General features: G+C 36.8%; 1 protein-coding gene across 9 annotated transcripts in view; it reads right to left on the bottom strand.

Annotated features, from left to right (window-relative positions):
- LOC141556808 (protocadherin alpha-C2) overlaps positions 1–19,274 on the bottom strand; it is a 182,175-nt gene that overhangs the window by 85,138 nt on the left and 77,763 nt on the right. The window contains exon 1 of one of the 9 annotated variants that reach the window (XM_074291596.1): positions 8,524–13,520. The exons of the other annotated variants lie outside the window; for them this stretch is intronic. Coding sequence (XP_074147697.1) covers positions 8,524–10,983 — 2,460 coding nt within the window. The 5' untranslated portion in view covers positions 10,984–13,520. Of the gene's footprint in view, positions 1–8,523; positions 13,521–19,274 lie in introns of those variants that run through there. 9 annotated transcript variants of the gene reach the window in all.

Below are 19,274 nucleotides of genomic sequence, written 5' to 3'. Positions count from 1 at the left end.
AAATTGAAACCAAGAGCACTTTTATGTTTTGGGGTGTTTTTTTTGCTGAGGCAGTTGGGGTTAAGTGACTTAAGTGTCTGAGTTCAAATTTGAACTCGGGTCCTCCTGACTTCAAGGCTGGTGCTCTATCCATTGCGCCACCTAGCCTCCCCATGTTTTGTTTTGTTTTGTTTTGTTTTGTTTTAATACTAAGGGGAAACACAGCATCACATAATGATGCAAAACTTGAAAGTAGAGGGGACTATTCACTTTACTTGGCAGAGCTTTGCCATCCAAAAATGGAATTCTAACCAGGAAAGAGTAAGCATAAGGACAGACTTCTTTATTATCAAATAGATCTTCAGACAGGATATTATAGTCTGATATATGCAACTGGGATCACTCAAAAAGATGTTCCCAAAATCATTGGACTCCCAAGAGATTTATTTTGGAATAAACTCTTAAGAACAACAGAGAGGCCTCGTGTGTCTCTTCAAATCAGCCCATCAGTATCAACAGGCCTAATCAACCAAAAGAGAATTAGAAGCATAGAGGGAAAAATCCCTGGCATTTTGCCTTGAAAAATATACACCTTGCCAAGGTGTTAGTTTGTAGGAAAGTGGGATAATCACTGTTAAACTTGATGTGTGAAAGAAATCAAAGAAATCACTGTGTTTTACAGTAAACACTGCACACTCCCATTGTGTTCCCTTATAAAATAAGAAAATGTTAAGAGTTTCTTACAGCAACCAAAGAAATTCTTAGCCAAGCATGCTATTATTTTAACCAGAGAATAGACTAAAGCATTTAAGCTGGTATGAACAGAATGAAGAATTGAAGAAATTTAAAAAATAATCTCAACTGGTTCTGCCTGTAATTCCATATTGTAATATAAGCAAGTTATGTTTGGCACATGCCTATAATTCAACCTGCTAAGGGAGGTTGACACTAACAGATCAATTAAGCTTGGGAGCTCTAAGCTGCTGTGGGTTGTGCCAATAAGAGTACCTCTTCCCCTCTTTTCTCCCCCTGCCCCGCCCCCCCCCCCCCCCCCCTGCCAAGTTTAGCATTAATATGGCAAGTCCCTGGGAAGGAGGATGGTTGTCTAAGAAGGGACAAACCAGCCTAAGCTTTGAAACAAGTAGGTTGAAACTTTCATCCCAATCAATTGTAAGATCTGTTCCTACATTTCCATCTGAAATATAGCGAGATTAAGCCTTACAAAACCACTAAACCACTAAAATCCAGCTTTCTATTTCAGCTATTTTAGGTAAAAAGTGTATTTCTTTGTCTGACTTTATTTTTCTGGTTTCTTATCTGACTTTAGCTTTATTTTTTGCTCAGTCAGTAAAAATTAAAAATTGGAATCCTCTATCCACATGAATAAAATTTAAGCAAAAATAGTTATTGAACATTTCAGAGGAAAAAGGATGCAAATCTTTCCCAAAAGATTAAAGGATAAGTTTAACTGAATTTTTGCAACCCAATCCAATTTTAAAATTTTTATTCTAAAATAAGAAGATTTTTCCTGATATACATGAAATATGTATCTATGTAAAAGAGGAAAGTTTTAACCTTTTCTTTGAAGTATTAAGGAAGGCTCATGTGACAGTGAGAACTACTATGAAACTTCATTTGGAGGTATCAATATCTAAAAATAACAATAAGCCCCTCTGTTAATTATAAATTATTAATTTCAAAAGTGTATTTTATGAAAGAAAATGAAAGTAATAATGACTTTTATAGATCATGTAATATCTTAAATGTGTTTTCATCATCACAACTCTGAGAAAGGTAGCATAAATATTATTCCTCCATTTTATAAATAACAAAAATGAGGTTCAGTGATGACCATTATAGAGCTAGTAAGTAGATTCTCTAGGTCCTTGGACCCCAAATCTCTTTCTAGTATACTGCTCAACTCTGCCTTTCTCTTAAGAACCACAAAAAGTATAATTTCCATCTCTATATATATTGCAACTTCTCAAATTGTTGCAAGCTTTACTATTAAATTTCTCTCTTCTCATTATATTTTCATCTGAATGCCAGGGTGTATTTATTCTATAGGAACTTGTACATACCTATTTTTTGAATATATAAGTTTCTTCTTTAGAATGTAAACTTCTTGTGAACAGGGAGTGTTTTTGCTTTTTCTTTGTATCATCAGCATTAGCTTAGAGACTGGCACTTAGTAAGCTCTTAATAAATATTTGTTGATCGATTGGTGCAACCCATATTTATTTAATGTGCTTCCAACCATTCATACTTTTGACTTTCTGATTATCTGCATTTATGGGACATGAAAACCTTTTAGTAGTTGCCTCCGTCTTCATGGATGGAGCTAAGTGTATTTAGTCTCTGGAATTTTATTGTTTTCCTTGACTCAAAATGCTGAAGCCAAAAAAATCAATGTGTTCTTAACATTATCAAGCATTTTGTCGATAACTTTTTACTCACATCTTTCTCAGGCATTGCTATTGCTTCTTAATGCACTCCAGGCCTGCTTGCATCTAAGATTTTTTTTTCCTTTTTTTTTTTTTGGGGGGGGTGATTGTTATATAACTAGTATTATGTTCTCTATTGTTGTTGATCTCTTTCTGAATTTTATACATATGATGCAGTCTTTTTGAATCAACTTTCAGCACTTGTTTGGTAGTGAATGCTTATCATTCACATAACAAAGTTTTATATATTGTAGCTGTGGCTTCAGGGACCTTTTTTTGAGAGGAAGGGGTTCACAGTTAAAATGTTTTGAAGCAAAAACCTGGAAAAACTAGTGAAATTTATGCTTCCATAACTTACTTGAAGAAATTAAATTTTGTTGGAGATAAAACACCCTAAATTTTGAACATATCCTAACAAGCTACACTGGGGGGCAAGGGAATACTGAAATTAAGTTTGAATTCCAGAATGTATATTTATAGCATTTACATAGTATCTTATAGTTTGCAAAGTGCTTTAAAAATAAATATATTATCACATTTGCTTTTCACAACAATTTAGGAAGTAGATATTATTATTCCCATTTTAAAAATAAATAAACTAAGGTAGAAAGAGATTAAGTGGCTTGCCTAGGGTCACACAGCTAGTAAGAATAGAAGGATAGATTTAAACTAAGGAATTTCTAACTCCAAGTCCAGCACTCTATTCACTACATTGCTTAGGTAACTTCCTATTATTGCAATGTGTTCAATTTTAACTTTTATTTGTAATATTTTTGTGAAGATATTTATAGTTTGAGTGTTATATGTAGTCTTGATGCATTCATGGTTATAAAAAGTAGATTATAGAATTTAGAAGAAAGGCTACTGAATTTAAGATTAGGTTTGGTTCCCAGCTCTTCAACTTATAATTATTGGCAAATTACTTTCTCGTAGCCTCAGTTTCCTCATTCTTAAAAAATGATGGTTAAAGTAAATGACTTTATCTTGCTCTGATTTCTAAGATCCCATAAATGCCTAAAATATAGTTTAAAATAACCAATATTGAAATATATGATAGAAACTTAACATTACAAAGATAAGACAATTGGAAAAAATAGTAAATGGATCCAACTAAACTTGAGAGGGGACAGTATATGAGAAAAGACACAGGAAGTCACAATCAACTGGCTGATTCATTCATTCACCACATTTTTTTAAAAAACTAAAACAGATAATAACACACATTTTTTCCTCTTTTTTTTTCCTCTGAGGCAACTGGGGTTAAGTGACTTGCCCAGGGTCACACAGCCAGGAAGTATTAAGTGTCCGAGATCAGATTTGAACTCAGTTCCTCCTGACTCCAGGGCTGGTGCTCTATCCACTGTGTCACCTAGCTGCCCAATAACATGTAAATTTAGCCCAAATGTGCACACATACACATTCCGTATATTCCATAATCCAAAATGAAAACATCTGTGGAATTATGCTGAGTGAACGCAAGACAGGAATCTGAGCATGCACCAAGACTTTGAAACATAAGCTTTCAGAAAGAATCTACTCATTCTCATATTTTCAGTTTCACATAAAACTTTGGTTATAATGTATCCAAATAATAATTTGTTGTTGTGATGGTAGAGGTGGAGGTGATACAGTTGTCTCCAACTCTTCATGACCCTACTTGGGGTTTTCTTGGCAAATGTATTGGTTACTATTTTGCCATTTCCTTTTCTAGCTCATTTTACAGATAAGGAAGCTGAGGTATAAAAGGTTAAATGAATGTCTTTCCCAAGGTTACACATCTAGTTAGTGTCTGAGACCATAAAACTGAATCTTCCTGACTCCAATTTCAGCATTCTATCTACCAGCCCGCTATCTCTAATTTTCACACCTTAACATTTACAAATATATTACTCTGTGCCATATGATGCCATAATTTCTACATATTGATACTCTATTGGCAGTATCTCATCAGTGTAAATAGTCATTGCCTCTTTCAGTGCATATTTGAAATCTCCCTCAACTTCTTGTCCATGTTCTTCCATATATCCCTCACAGGGAATTCATAAAGTTGCCTTATAATAGCATGAAAATAGCCATGGATACTTCAAATTTATAAAACTCTTAACAGGTTCTACCAAATCAGAAAGGCTTCCATGATGATACCAAAGGCTGACTTTAGTCTTCTTCCTAAGGACTACTCTATATAATTACACAGGGGCTCATTACCAGTAATTAGACTATTAGGCAATAAATTATTTATTTATGACAGCTCATGCCACTAAAATGTATAGTTAATATAAAATAAAATTTTAAAATATAATTATCTGATATTTTTGTCTACATAATTCTAAGTATCCATCACTATAGAATCTTTCCCTTTTCAAATTGAGTGACTGTCATCTCATGTATTGACTGGCATAATTACATTTCATTAATTTAAATTGATGTATATAATTATTGGAAAGGAAATCTCTCTCTAACAATGCAGATATGCAACTGTTCTAAAAGCCATCATACTAAAGAGTTACCTGGAGTAGCGAGAGACTAAGTAATTTATACAGAGCCAGTCACAAAGTATATGTCAAAGTGAGACTGGAATCTAGTTCTTTCTGAATGAGGCCATACATATCTCTATCCACAATTATATGATGCCTCTTAAAGTCAAATCTCACCAACTTACTAGATTTTATATGAATTCTGACATAAATCACCTTTGCATCAATCAGAGAAGGAAAATGAGATCACAATATAACTACTGAAGAAAGTAAGGAATCACCATGAAATTTCACAAATGCGGAAGCTATAGATAGCTTATTTTACTCATTCTTCCAATTTTACCTAAACCTAAGAAATATGCATTATTAATTAATTAATTAGTAGCAGGCACAAGCTGCTCATAACCTGATAATCAAAAACAAAAACACTGTCTTACTGAAATAGTGATTTATATTTTACAAAGTGCTTTTCTCATAACACTTAAGAGATAAGTAGTAGAAATAACATTTTCATTTTGTAGATGACAAAATGAGAATCAGAAAAAAATATTAATTTGTCCAAGATCACAAAACTATTAATGTTGAACCTAATGTTCAAATTTAGGTTATCTCTTGGTTTGGGATCCAGTACTTTTCCAGCTACACAATACTGCTTTTCTTGGATATCAAAAAGATTTCTCAATCAGCTGTTAGAAAATGGTGCTTCATATATATATATATATATATATATATGAAGAACATTATCTATATTTTGTCTTAGGTAAAGGAAAGGTGGATACACACTTATATATTTACCTAGGCACTCCCTTTATAAATGTTATCTCATTTGATCTTCACAATTCTATGAGGTAAGTGCTATTACTATCCCCATCATACAGTAGAGACAACTGAGGCAGGTAAAAAGTTGAGTGAGTTGCCCAGGCTCCCAAAAGTAGTAAGCTTTCTTAGCACTTATCTTTCAAGTGAGTGTCTAAGTAGACAAATGAAACTCTTAGCAAAGGAATAAAAGAAAATTTCTTGTGGTCCCAATTGTACACTATAAAGTTTTCCTTAAAATTAAAATCAAATTAAATCTTCTACACCCATTGTCATCTTCTTATATTTCATACCAGTCTAGCAAAAATGTTTCTGAAATCATCCTTCTCTTAATCCCCATTACTCCTTTCCTCATTACTCCCTTTACTGTCTTAATCTTTCAAAAATTAACTAAATGAAATAAATATGTTATCAATTTCCCCAGAAAAATGGAGAATGAATAACATTAGATTATATTCAATGACATTTTCCACAAATTTCACGTGATAATTCTCTAGCCATACCTTTTTTGTTTTTGTTTTTGTTTTTTGCAACTTCAGAAATTGAATATGGTGTGGAAGCTAAATGCAAAAGGAAGTATTTTTTTTCTTACATTAAATGAGATTACTTACATAGTATTCTAAGTTTTGATCCGTGTAAATAATGCTTTTAATACTTTAAAAAATTCTACATCATCTTGCAGGTGTCATTTGACACTTAAAGATTAATTTTCAGTTTGATTGTTTTTTGATTTGAAGGGGAAAATAAGAAATCTTTATAAACATAGAGTAGAAAATCTTCCTCTATCTCCTACTTGATTTTCTTTCACATCTGAATTTATATCTTATTATCATTGCAAAAGAGGGAACAGAATGTCAGAATTACTATGACAGTGACAGTATCTTTTGTGAGAAGAGTGCATATTTAGCTAAATATCAAGGGGTGGTGAATTGAGGTATATTTGTCTAATTTGCTGAGTTCACAGTTAGCTATTTCGAAATTTTGTTATTAAGCATTTGACCCACAAAGTAATTAAAAACACCCCAAATTATTGAATTCTATTTTAATAGATTTTGAATGTCATAACACATCCAACAAAACCATCCTCATTTATATCTTTCACCTTTTCTCCCTCATAAAGAAGGTCAAATTTTTTTTTTGATAACCAGATCCTTATTATTGGAATCTTTCTAAAAATATAAGAGTTCGTGGACTCTAATTGATAGCTTACATAAATGAATCAGAAATACTTTACAACTACGAGATACAATGTAGGAGACAGCAGGGTACAAATGGAAAAGACACTGGATTTGGAATCAAAGGCCCTATGTTCAAATCCCACATCTATTTCTAATACTGGTGTGATCTTGAGCAAGTTACATTCTTTCTGAGCTTCACTTTTCTCATCTGTAAAACTAAGAAGTTTGGACTAGATGATTCCATATATAGATCATATAGATAGGTAGAAATTAAATAAGATATACTTTGGCACACAATTCAAGAAAGTCTGCTTTGCCAACTCAAAATTCATGAAAACAATAAAGTAAAACATTTGTTCATCTTTGAACATTTTACAAAAATGCTGACAAGATTTAAAACTACTAAAGGAAGATATTTCATTCAAAATTTACTTTTCCATTTCTTCCTATATCAAATACCATGTGATTTTCAAAGCACTCTTTAAATCTCATTTAAGCCCACAGTTAAGATTTTTTAAATCCCTTCAAAACCTATCAAAATGCACATTGAGCTGCATTCCTAATCATTTTTCTAAGTGCTTATGTGAAAAAAATTGTGCAGAAATGGCCATATCAATTTGTTAAGATTCACCTCAAATTCTCACCTCCTTCTTGAAAACATTTCTGATAATTCCAGACAATATTTATTTAGATTCTTCTCAATCTGCTGGAATATGCATTTGTCTCCATCAGACATTATAATATCTTCTTAAATTACACTTAATATCTATTGTTTATATTCTTCAATATTTCTTGGATGATATGGTTTCCTTTGAAATCAGGAAGAATTGAGTTCTTCATACTATCTGCATCATACTATTTATATCATAAGCAAGCCAATATCTTACTGCAGGAAACTCTTTAAACACTTTAAAGTGAGGAAACTCACTTAAAAAAAAAAAACAACTATTATTTGCAGATCAATTATTTTTAAGCATTAGTGAAGAGAGTTTCCATATTAGATATTCTCTGGATGGATAAATCTTGGGTCCAACAAAAGAGAAATTAGCTAAACTTATTTCCTCAACAAGGTTATAAATTTCTTAATGCTAGAGACCATGCTTTCTACTTCAATTCCATTCCTCCAGTATTTAGAACAATACTAATCATGTGATATGTGAGTATCTGTTGAAGTGAATACTATTGAATTGTTACTGGCCACTCAACTCTGTTACTAACATTTCAGAACTTGGTTATTGGACAGCAACACCAGGTTGAAATTTTAGAAGATGGGGAAGCTGACAAAGAGGTGATGAACTAGAATTGCAAAATCAAGACTTTTTTTGTGGACATGGACAAAAGGGGAATTTGTTTTGCTTGACTTTGGAAGAGGTTTTTTTTCTTTCTTTCTTTTTTTTTCCTCAGTTGGGGAGGGGGAAGGACAAGAAGGACTTTCAAGGATTGAAAAAAATTAAGTAAAAGGAAAAAAAAATAAATGAGGAATCTTCTCTGCCTTCATATTTGTCCATAACTAGTTTCTTGGAATCACAAAATCTTTAAGCTGGAATGGAAGTATCTAGTCCAGCTTCTTCCTCAATGAGAGACAAGAAAACCCAAGAAAATGGGAATCATTTCTTTATAGAATTGGCTTACCATAGCATTGTCATTTGCATGATCCCCTTTTCTATTTCGAATCTGAACACAGGATATTGGCAAATTCAATCCAACCCCACTGACAAGATTCCTCAGATCTGCTGTGCTGTATTCTCCACGAAACAATAAATTGTTATTGCTGGAACCAAAACCCAAAGAGGCCTGGTAGAGGTAAGTTTGAGAAAGTCTCCCCACTGCTGTGACGTCGATGGTGGCAGACGTCAGACCCGGGTTCTGAGGAATCTTCTTTCGACATTGGTACGACTCTGCAGAGCAACAGCGCGCAGGGCAACAGCTATGAGAGCCTTGAGCTCGATACTGGTTACACTTGACGCAAATAAAGAAGACTAAACACCCCAGAAACAGAAAGGAAATGCACGCGAGGGCTATTACTAAATACAAATTAGGGGCCGAAAGCTGTCCGTGGGTTTCCCACCCATCCCCGAAATCAGGAATGACCTGTGGGGGAGAGTCTACCAACAGAACACCCAAAGTGACCGAGGAGGAGAGGGGAGGATCCCCGTGGTCCTGAACTACGATTACCACCTTTTGCTTTACTGAGTCTGCTGGTCGAACTGGGCGCAGGGTGCGGAGCTCTCCTGTGTTAGGGGAGACAGCAAACAGGCTGAGGTCCGAAGCCTGCAGAAGATGGTAGGAAAGCCAAGCATTTGGCCCACTATCCGCATCTTCCGCGACTACCTTGGTGACCAAATGTCCCGTTTTGGCCTGACGGGGCACAAGCTCTACTGGAACCGATCCATTTCTGACAACGGGATACAGGATGGCTGGGGGGTTGTCATTCCTGTCCATGACGAACACGCTGACAGTCACCTCAGTGCTCTTGGCGGGTATGCCTCCATCCAGTGCTTCCACCACGAAGTGAAATGCCTTGAGCTGCTCGAAGTCAAAGGAAGTTTTGGCAGTGATGGCTCCACTTGTAGATTCCACGTCTACCAAGCTGGAGGCCAGCGGTCTGTCTGTGTGAAGATCCCGCAACAGGTAGGACACAAGGCCGTTCTGATTCAGGTCTGGGTCCTGAGCGAACACGCGGCCCAGCGCAGCCCCAGCGCCGTTGTTTTCCGCCACGAAGAACTCCTGCTGGGACAAAGGAAAGCTGGGCGCGTGGTCATTCACATCATCCACGAATACGGTCACAGTTCTGCGCGTGCTTAGCTGGGGGGAGCCACCGTCGGAAGCGACGATTGTAACTTGATACTCGCTGCTCTGTTCCCGGTCTAGAGGTCCATTAGTTAATAGGCTATAGTAGTTGTCGAAGGAAGGGCGTAGCTGGAAGGGACCGTTGCTTTCCATAGTGCATGTCACCTTCGCGTTGGGACCTCGATCTTCGTCTCGGACACTCAGGAGAGCTATCACGGTGCCTGGAGGTGCGTCTTCTGACACTGGACTGGAAAGGGATGTGATGCTCACTTCTGGGGCGTGGTCGTTCACGTCTGTCACTTCCACTAGCAGTTTGGCAGTGCTGGCTAAACTAAACGCTCCCTCATCTCTCGCCTCGATGAATATCTCCAGCAGCCTGTCTGGGGGGCCAAGAGGCGCTGCCACAGTTACTTCCCCGCTGCGGGAATGCACTCGAAACTGGTGCCGCAGCTCTGTTGGAGTGCTGTTGGCGAAAGTGTAGCGAACCTCCCCATTGGGACCTTCATCAGGGTCCGAAGCTTGCACTCGGATCAGTGCAGTCCCATTGGGCGCTGTCTCTGGAACACTGACCCGGTACACTGAGCGCTGAAATTCAGGTGCGTTGTCGTTAGTGTCCACAACGATAACTGTAACCTGGACAGACCCAGAATGACTCGGCCGACCCCCATCCCGAGCTGTCAGCACCAGCCTGTGGATGGCACGCTGCTCACGATCCAGCGATTTCTCCAAGACCAGCTCCGGATACTCGCTGCCATCAGTCCGGCTCCCCAGCTCCAGACGGAAGTGCTCGCTGGGACTCAGAGAGTAGCTCAGTAGTCCGTTGGTCCCTTCATCTGCGTCTTGGGCGTTGGGAAGTGTGAAGTGGGCTCCCGGCGCTAGGAACTCTGCGAGATAAAGCCGCACCTCGTCTTCGGGGAAGCCAGGGGGGTTGTCATTGAGGTCTAGAATTCGGACGCTCATCCTATGAAGCTCCAGTGGGTCTTTGAGCACTAGCTCATAATTGAGGATGCAAGTAGCCTTGGCTCCGCAGAGCCGCTCGCGGTCCGCCGGCTCCCGGACATAAAGGCTACCGCTGCCTGCCTCCATCCCGAAGTAGGATTCGCCGCCGTTGCTAGCAAGGAGGCGAAATTTCCGGAAAATGAGCGCGCCTGCTGCCAGCCCTAAGTCGGTGGCGACGTTTGCCACAGACATGCCGCGCTCTGTCTCCTCCAACACTGAGTATTCCAGCTGTCCTGCGCTGCAGGAGCTGGCCCACAGGCAGAGAACCACCACCCAGTCCAGCATCCTGCCTCTCTGGCTCATTTGTTAGAACGCAGCGAGCAGGGACCATTCTCCGGGGCTCTGGTTGAGCTCGCCCGGCACTGGAGAAACAACCCCAGCCGTCCCTAGAGCCGGCGAAAATGTACGAAATGGGTGGATGCTCCCTTCCTTCTCCAGAATGGAATCTACGCTGGGTTAGCCGGCTCAGAGCAAGCCCTAAATGAGATTGAGCTACCGTCTGGGAAAGAGAGGAGGGCAAGGCAGGAGGGAAACAGCGCCGCCTAGGGATCTCAGGGGCAGACTGGTTAGACCCTTAGCTGATGAAGAAAATCGCCGGAAGAAAGGAACACTTCTCTGGGAAAAGTAAAAACACTGCGAAGCCGATGTCGGGTCCCAAGCCAGTCTAGGCAAGCGAACTTTCCCTCTTGTCTACTTCTTTGTCACAGAAGAAACTTTGTGTAGTGATCTTGCAGTCAGATGACAGTGGATTGTGCTTCTGGCTCTTGACACTTTTAACTATGCAACCCCGGTACTTTACGTCACTCAGTCTCAGCTTCCTTGTCAGCAGAATGGGGGTAGCAATACAAATCTCGGGACAAGTCTTGATTTTGTCTCTATTTTCCTAGGGCTTATAGAGGGGAAAGCATCTTGGTCAGTGTTTGGGAAACACTGGACTCCTTTAGCTTCCATTAGGAACAAAGCAATTGAATCTGGAAAGGCTCCTAAACTGGTTACATTGTTTTTTTGTTGTAGAGCCTGGAACTCTTGAGAGAATTTTAAAATTTCGAGAAGTTGGACATGAAAGTCAAGGCAGTGGATGGAATATGAAAGAAAGAAATTCCCTGCTCCCAGCCACTGGATCCTGGGAATGCTTTTTTTTTTCTTGCCAGGAGTGACTAATTCCTATAATATGCAACAAAACAAAAGATACAACAGAATCCCTGCCCATGACTCTCTTTCAGACATAGAGACCTTTGAGAAATAGGTCTTATCTGAGAATTATTGGGAAAATGACTGACCCAATAGTACACATAGGGTTCCATTCTCTAATAAATATCAGCTCCTTTATTAAAGACCATCCAAGGGGAAAAACTTTCCCTGGAAATTTTTAAGCCCTTTTCAAATGAGAATTTAACTCTTCAGGGATATCAAAACAAGGGCACCAGAATCCAAGAGCAGATTCTGTGGAGAAAGGATGAGTGGATTGGCTCAACAAACAGAGAATGACCACTCCAAAACTACTTTGGATAGGACTCTGTGAAATCAGGAAGAAGATATGACACAATAACCTTTGAAATTCCCAGTTTTCCCCATTTTAGGTGATAGTTAGATGGCACAGTGGTGGACAGAGTGCTGGAATCAAGAAGTCCCTAGTTCAAATCTGACTTAAGAAACAATATCATGTAATCATTTTATCTCCTTGGGCAAATCATTTAATCTCCTTCTGCCTCAGTTTCCTTATCTGTAAAACAGGGATAATGATAGCATATACCTACCAGGGTTTTTTGTTACCAGATGAGATATTTTATAGCACTCTGCAAATTTTAAAGTTCTACATAAATGCTATTTGTTATTATTATTGTTAATCTTAACTCTTAGTTCTCTACTTAAAGGATATCAAAGTCAGTGAGAAGCAGAAAACTAATCCATTTCATGAGAAAATCACAAAATTAAAAAATAACCTCAGATCTCCTCATAATCCAGATCCTGTGCAATGCAAAGTGTGTCTGCCAAAAATAGTATTCACTGAGAAAAAGAAAAAGAGAAACTCCACCTTTCTATCTGTACTGAATGAAGGTCCAGTGACCCCAAGAATCCAAGGTGATATGACACCCTTCTTAAAATAAAATTTTCTTAAGTTTTGGGCCATCTAAGTGTGACAGTGACTCAGTCTTGGTTCTCAATACACATTCTCTGTTAGGATGAGATGCTGCCACTGAAATACTAACAGAAACTGTAGCTGAGGCTACACCTGGCACCCTCTTTCCTAAAGTCAGAGTGAAGTCTCCTGAAACCAGTTCCATAAAAAATGACTCCCAAGTTTATCCCTAAGATTTAAGGAAGTAGGAAGATAACTTGAAGAAGTAGGCAGAATAAAGGAAAAACTCTATTATCCAATTGCAATTTCATTTAGGCTGTCTAGAATCTTTATTCAACATTCCTACTGTGTGCAAAATATTGTGTAGATGCTAAAGGTACAAAGATTTTTAAAAACAAGCCTCTTGAGGAATTTACAATAAAATAGAATGGAATAAAATGTATCTAAATAAATATTTTGCAAGGAGGAATATTTTATAGAAAAAGGAGCCTCTTTGAGAAGAGAAGGAAAAGACTTTCATCAGGAAAAAACAGAAGTGGGGAGCTGGTCATGAAGATAGCACTAGAGCTAGACCTTATCTTGAAAAAAAAAAAGAGAGAGAGAGAGAGACAGATTTCAAAAGTTAGAGATGTAGAGGGGATATTTCTCAATCAAAAAAGTCCCTGACCAAATTGAAAAGTTTTCATTGACCCGATAACAGTATAAAAGAGTTATTGAAGTAATTAAGAAACAGAGAGTTTCCTAACCAATCTGATAGCATTAGAATGGGTAATTGAGCCAAAAAAAAAAAAAAAAAAAATTGAGCAGGAACACAGAGAACTTCAAATGATTTGCTGACTAAAGGTCAACCATGTCTCTTATGGTCTATAAAAAGTAGTTGGACTGACTATCTAAGAAATATAAGAAACTCAAGAATTCAACCTTCCTACAGAATTAATTCCTTGGAATTTCACTTATAAAGCCAACTTTAGTCCCTAAACTACCTCCTTTTATGCAGGCATCAGAAGCAAGGATGAGAAAAAGGTCTAGTAGCTTAGTTTTCTAGAAATGTAGCATGTATAAAAGGGAAAATTATGAAATATGATTAGAAAGGTAGGTTGTAGTCAGACTACAGAGATCAGATTGGGGAATTTGCCTTTTATCCTCCAGGAAATGGGGAGGCAACCAAAATGACAAAACTGAGAAGTGACATGAAAAGATGGTGTAAAAGAGAAAAATGCTGCTTTGGGAGTTTGAAGACCAGTTCCAGCCCTAATTCTCTGTGTGACTATGAGCAAATCACTTAATCTCTCTGAATCTCAGCTTTCTCATCTGTAAAAAGAAAGGGTTGAACTAAATTATCTCCAAATTATTTTTAAATTCTATACTGATGATTCTCTTATCTATAAATAAGAATGACTGCTTTTTGAAGTGTGTCTGAAAAACAGGGGCACCTTCACCACTTCTAATGACTTTTTAAAATGCTCTACAGAGCTTCTGGAGAACAGTAAATGCCGTTCCTAAATTAGCTTTCACTGCTGATCATGCTGACTTGTATTTGAGAGAAAGGTTTCTCTTTCTGAATGCAGAAGCAATTAACCTGTGAGGATGTGCCTAACTTAATCAAAATAATCAACATAGCAATCCTGAGTACTCTGCCAAGGAAAGCTCTTTTCTGAGATGTCCCTACAATATATTTGTAGTGTGTACAATTTGTACAGTAAATTGGTATAATTGTGCTAAGTCCTAAGAAGAGACCAGATGGAACAAGAATAGTTACTGGGACCAGGCGGTTGTATTAGTGGAGGGGAAAATGGGAAGAAATGTATCCAGCAGAGGAAAAAGAGACATTTAAAAGGACTTGTAGGGAAATAGTCTGCAGATAAAATTCCAGAAACAAATTCCTCCTTTACCTTTTTACTATGAAATTTCAGCTTTTCTTGTCCCACATCCACATCTCTAGTGTTTTATTCTTACAGTTGTTTTAGTCACATCTGACGTTCTGTGATCCCATTACGTTTTCTTAGCAAAGACATTGGGATGGTTTGCTATTTGCTGCTCCAACTCATTTTACAGATGAAGAAACTGAGGCAAAGAGGGTTAAGCAGCTTTCCCAGATTGACACAGCTGGGTAATGTCTGAGGCTAGATTTGAATTCAGGAAGATGGGTCTTCCTGACTCCAGGCCCAGCACTCTTATCCACTTCACCACCCAGCTGCTCCATTTCCAATTTAATATTGCCTAACTATATTAAAAGAGACAAAATATGCACCTTCACCCAAATGTACAGATATACACAAATACACACATGTGCATGCACACTCACACACACAATGATATAACTAGGCCATATCCCCTTAGAGATGTCCCTGTATTTCTGTATTGTGTATTCTCAGCCATACCATTCTGTGGTATGTGAAAAACAGTAATGCAGAAATTCCCCAAAGTTTCAACTTTGACATCAGTATATATCAGTTGAAAATACTTCAGCTAAAATTTAAAATCCAACATCCCATAAATCCTTCCATAGGGACACTGTCATTTTCAGTGCAGCCAAATGATACTTTTGTTTATGGCATTTTTTCCCAGATTCTCCCAATGCAAGGATCTCAATCAAAGTAAAGATTTAAGGAGACAGTAAAAGAGGAGATTCCTGAATTCCCTCCTAGAGTGTATTTACTTGAGGGCCAGCAACTAGAGTATTCAACAGTTCAGAGGTTATCAGCAATTAGCTTTCAGATCAAATTTGATCACAAGCACATAATTCAAATGGCTTTCTCTCCTAAGGTATGATCTGTGAGCTGATTATTTGAAGGCCAAATTGTACACAAAAAGAATATATAGTAAGTGAAATTATTCTCCTATGAAAGCTACTCTTTCACTTTAGGAGATAAAATTAGCTCACAGATCACTGGGATTATATTTACTAAATTACTATCTCAATTTATCTGTGGTCTAAAAATATATTAATGCAGTTTCCCAAAGAAGTGCAAGCTTTATTTTATTTACATGCCCAGTAATAAATAAGGCATTAGTTCCTAATGATTGCACTGGCCAATCTAAAATGCTTTGGAATCTTTCTTTGCTCATTTATTCAACCTGTATTATATTTATATTTGTCCTTTTAATATCATTGTGGATTATATTTATGATCTTCCAATAATAACCTTTATATGCCTTTCCCACAACAATGTTATATAATTTTTCATTTCTCTGGATTAGCTGGATTTTCAGAGTTCAAGAAACCTTGCTTTTAAAAAAAAGGGGGGGCTTCTCCCTCAAAATTTACTGCTGCATGTATAATCCATATCAAATTGCTTGCCTTCTCAATCAGGGAGGAGGAAAGGGAGAGAATTTGGAACTCAAAATTAAAACAAAAGGATTATTGAAAATGTTTTTTGCATGTAAGTGGGGGAAAACAATATTAAATAAATAATTTTAAAATAAAAACATGCATTACCAACAGTAAGAAAAACCGTGTTGCTAAAAAGATCTCACAATATATATAATTACATTACATATAACATGACTTCTCATGACATGGATTCAGACTTGACACTGAGATATTCTTGTCCCAGATAGTGAATAAATATAGCAATCTAATATTTGGCAAACCCAAAGATATCAACTTTTGGGATAAGAATTCATTATTTAACAAAAACTGCTGGGAAAACTGGAAATTAGTATAGCAGAAACTAGGCATGGACGCACACTTAACACCACATACTAAGATAAGATCAAAATGGGTCCATGATTTAGGCATAAAGAACGAGATCATAAATAAATTAGAGGAACATAGGATAGTTTACCTCTCAGACTTATGGAGGAGGAAGGAATTTGTGACCAAAGGAGAACTAGAGATCATTATTCATCACAAAATAGAAAATTTTGATTACATCAAATTAAAAAGCTTTTGTACTAACAAAAGTAATGCAAACAAGATTAGAAGGGAAGTAACAAACTAGGAAAACATTTGTACAGTTAATGGTTCTGATAAAAGCTTCATCTCCAAAATATACAGAGAATTGACTCTAATTTATAAGAAATCAAGCCATTCTCCAACTGATAAATGGTCAAAGAATATGAACAGACAATTTATAGACACCTGCCAGATTGGCTAAGATGACAAGAACAAATAATGATGAATTTTGGAGGGGATGTGGGAAAACTGGGACACTGATGCACTGTTGGTGGAGTTGTGAAAGAATCCAACTATTCTAGAGAGCAATCTGGAATTATGCCCCAAAAGTTATCAAACTGTGCATACCCTTTGATCCAGCAGTGCTACTACTGGGCTTATATCCCAAGGAAATACTAAAGAAGCGGAAAGGGACCTGTATGCTCCAAAATGTTTGTGGCAGCCCTTTTTTGTAGTGGCTAGAAACTGGAAAATGAATGGATGCTCATCAATTGGAGAATGGTTGGGTAAATTATGGTATATGAATGTTATGGAATATTATTGTTCTGTAAGAAATGACTAACAGGATGAATACAGAGAGGCTTGGAGAGACATCAACTGATGCTGAGTGAAATGAGCAGAATTAGGAGATCATTATACACTTCAACAACAATACTATATGAGGATGTATTCTGATGGATGTGGATATCCTCAACATAGAGAAGAGCTAATCCAATTCCAATTGATCAATGATGGAGAGAATCAGCTACACCCAAAGAAGGAACACTGGGAAATGAGTGTAAACTGTTAGCATCTTTTGTTTTTCTCCCCAGATTATTTATACCTTCTGAATCCAATTCTTCCTTTGCAACAACAACAACAACAACAAAATGTAAAAAGAAAAAACAATACCAACCACAAGCCAAAATTGAACATCAAGTAATTATAATGATCAAGGTTGACCCCAGAAAAGAGAAGAGAAGAGAAAATGCGCCTCCTTCCCTTAACTGCAGAAATGAAAGGTTGTATGAGTCAGCTGATGTGTTGGTTAATTGTGTTAAACTAATCTATGTATTACAGTTGACTCTGGGAAGCAGAGGGGAAAGGATATATTTGAACATGAAGGTGATATAAAAAGAAAAGATATAAGTAAGAAACATTTTTAAAAATTTGTTTCCTTTCTGAATATTTTCCTCTTCCTTGGTTTCTGAGATACATGCTCTCCTGATTCTTTTCCTATAGCATAATTTAACTAGCTGATAGAGTGCTTAACTTGGAATCAGAAATAATTGAGTTCAAATCCCACTTCAAGTACTTACTAGCAGTGTGATCCTAGGTAAGTATTTTTTTTTCTCGGAATCTCTAGCTCCTCATTATTCATAGGGATACTAATAGCATCTACTTCATACACTTGCACTGGGGATTTGATGAGATTATGTATAGAAGACATTTGACAAACCCAAAAGTTCCTTACATTACAACTATTTATCATTGTCTTGCAAAACATGTCTTCTTTGTCTCTTTCCCTGACCTCTCACCTCCCTGGTTCCTTAAAGGGATTTTTCTTCAAGGATCAGCCTTTAGATCTCTTTTTTTCCCCTCTCTCTCCATCATCTTAAATTAACAATTCTTAGTATGGGGTACATGAACTTTTAAAAGATATGTTATTGACAACTATTTCTATATAATTGCTTTACATAGTAATCTTTTGTATTTTCTTTTATGCATTTCAAGACACAATTCCGAGAAATTCAACACACAAAGGGGTCCACAACTCAAAAAAAAAATATTAAGAACTCTTGTTCCATATTTCTTGCTTTGGCAATCTCATCAAAGCACTTACTAGTTTTAATGATCACTTTTATGCAGATGACTAATATGTCATTTACCTTCTGAAACAGTGTATGCCTCTGTTCTTCCAATAATATTTAATTGGTTAATTGAAAAGAATCTTATATTTATAGTACATATTAAGTTAGTTAATGTTTCTTAAAAAGTACAAAGACATTTACCAGTTATTATCAATTCCTACAAACATTTAACTGGATAAAAAAGTTATAATAATGAAAGCCAAAAGAACCCAGAAACCATCTTAGCAAATATTTGCCCTCCTTCCCTAAGTATATTGACAAGCCAGTTAAAGTATAAAATTCTAAAAAGGAAGATAGTAGATGATTGTGAACAATTTAGCCAAATAAATAAAAAGCAATGAAAGCAAAAACTAGTTTATAAGAAGTTTAGCATAAAACCTACCTAAATCATATAGCCTTAAGCACTTTCAAAGATTAAATTGACATAACAAGTAGAGAGTAGATGTAACATATTTGTCAATGTTTATGTAATGATTTATTTTAATAACCAGTGATGATAGTGTTATCACATTAGGACCCAAATATTTCAATTCACCAATTGCTATATGAGTAGGGTAAAATGACAGTGATATGCAAATTGAGAAGACTAGATAGATTTATAAAAAAAAAAAAAAACATATAAGAAAATCTGTACAGGAGGTAGCATAATCTTGTAAGTCCCAAAGAATTATTTTGTAAAGTATGTTAGGGAGTGGAATGTATAAAAAGAATGTAAAAATTATAACATTACCACAAAAGATGACAGAAAGCAATCAACAACTGCTCA

Source organism: Sminthopsis crassicaudata, chromosome 2 (assembly GCF_048593235.1).
Source record: "Sminthopsis crassicaudata isolate SCR6 chromosome 2, ASM4859323v1, whole genome shotgun sequence".
In the NCBI taxonomy this organism is placed as follows: Eukaryota; Metazoa; Chordata; class Mammalia; order Dasyuromorphia; family Dasyuridae; genus Sminthopsis; species Sminthopsis crassicaudata.
Note: the sequence above shows the minus strand (reverse complement) of the source record. Positions and strands in the feature narration are given on the sequence as shown.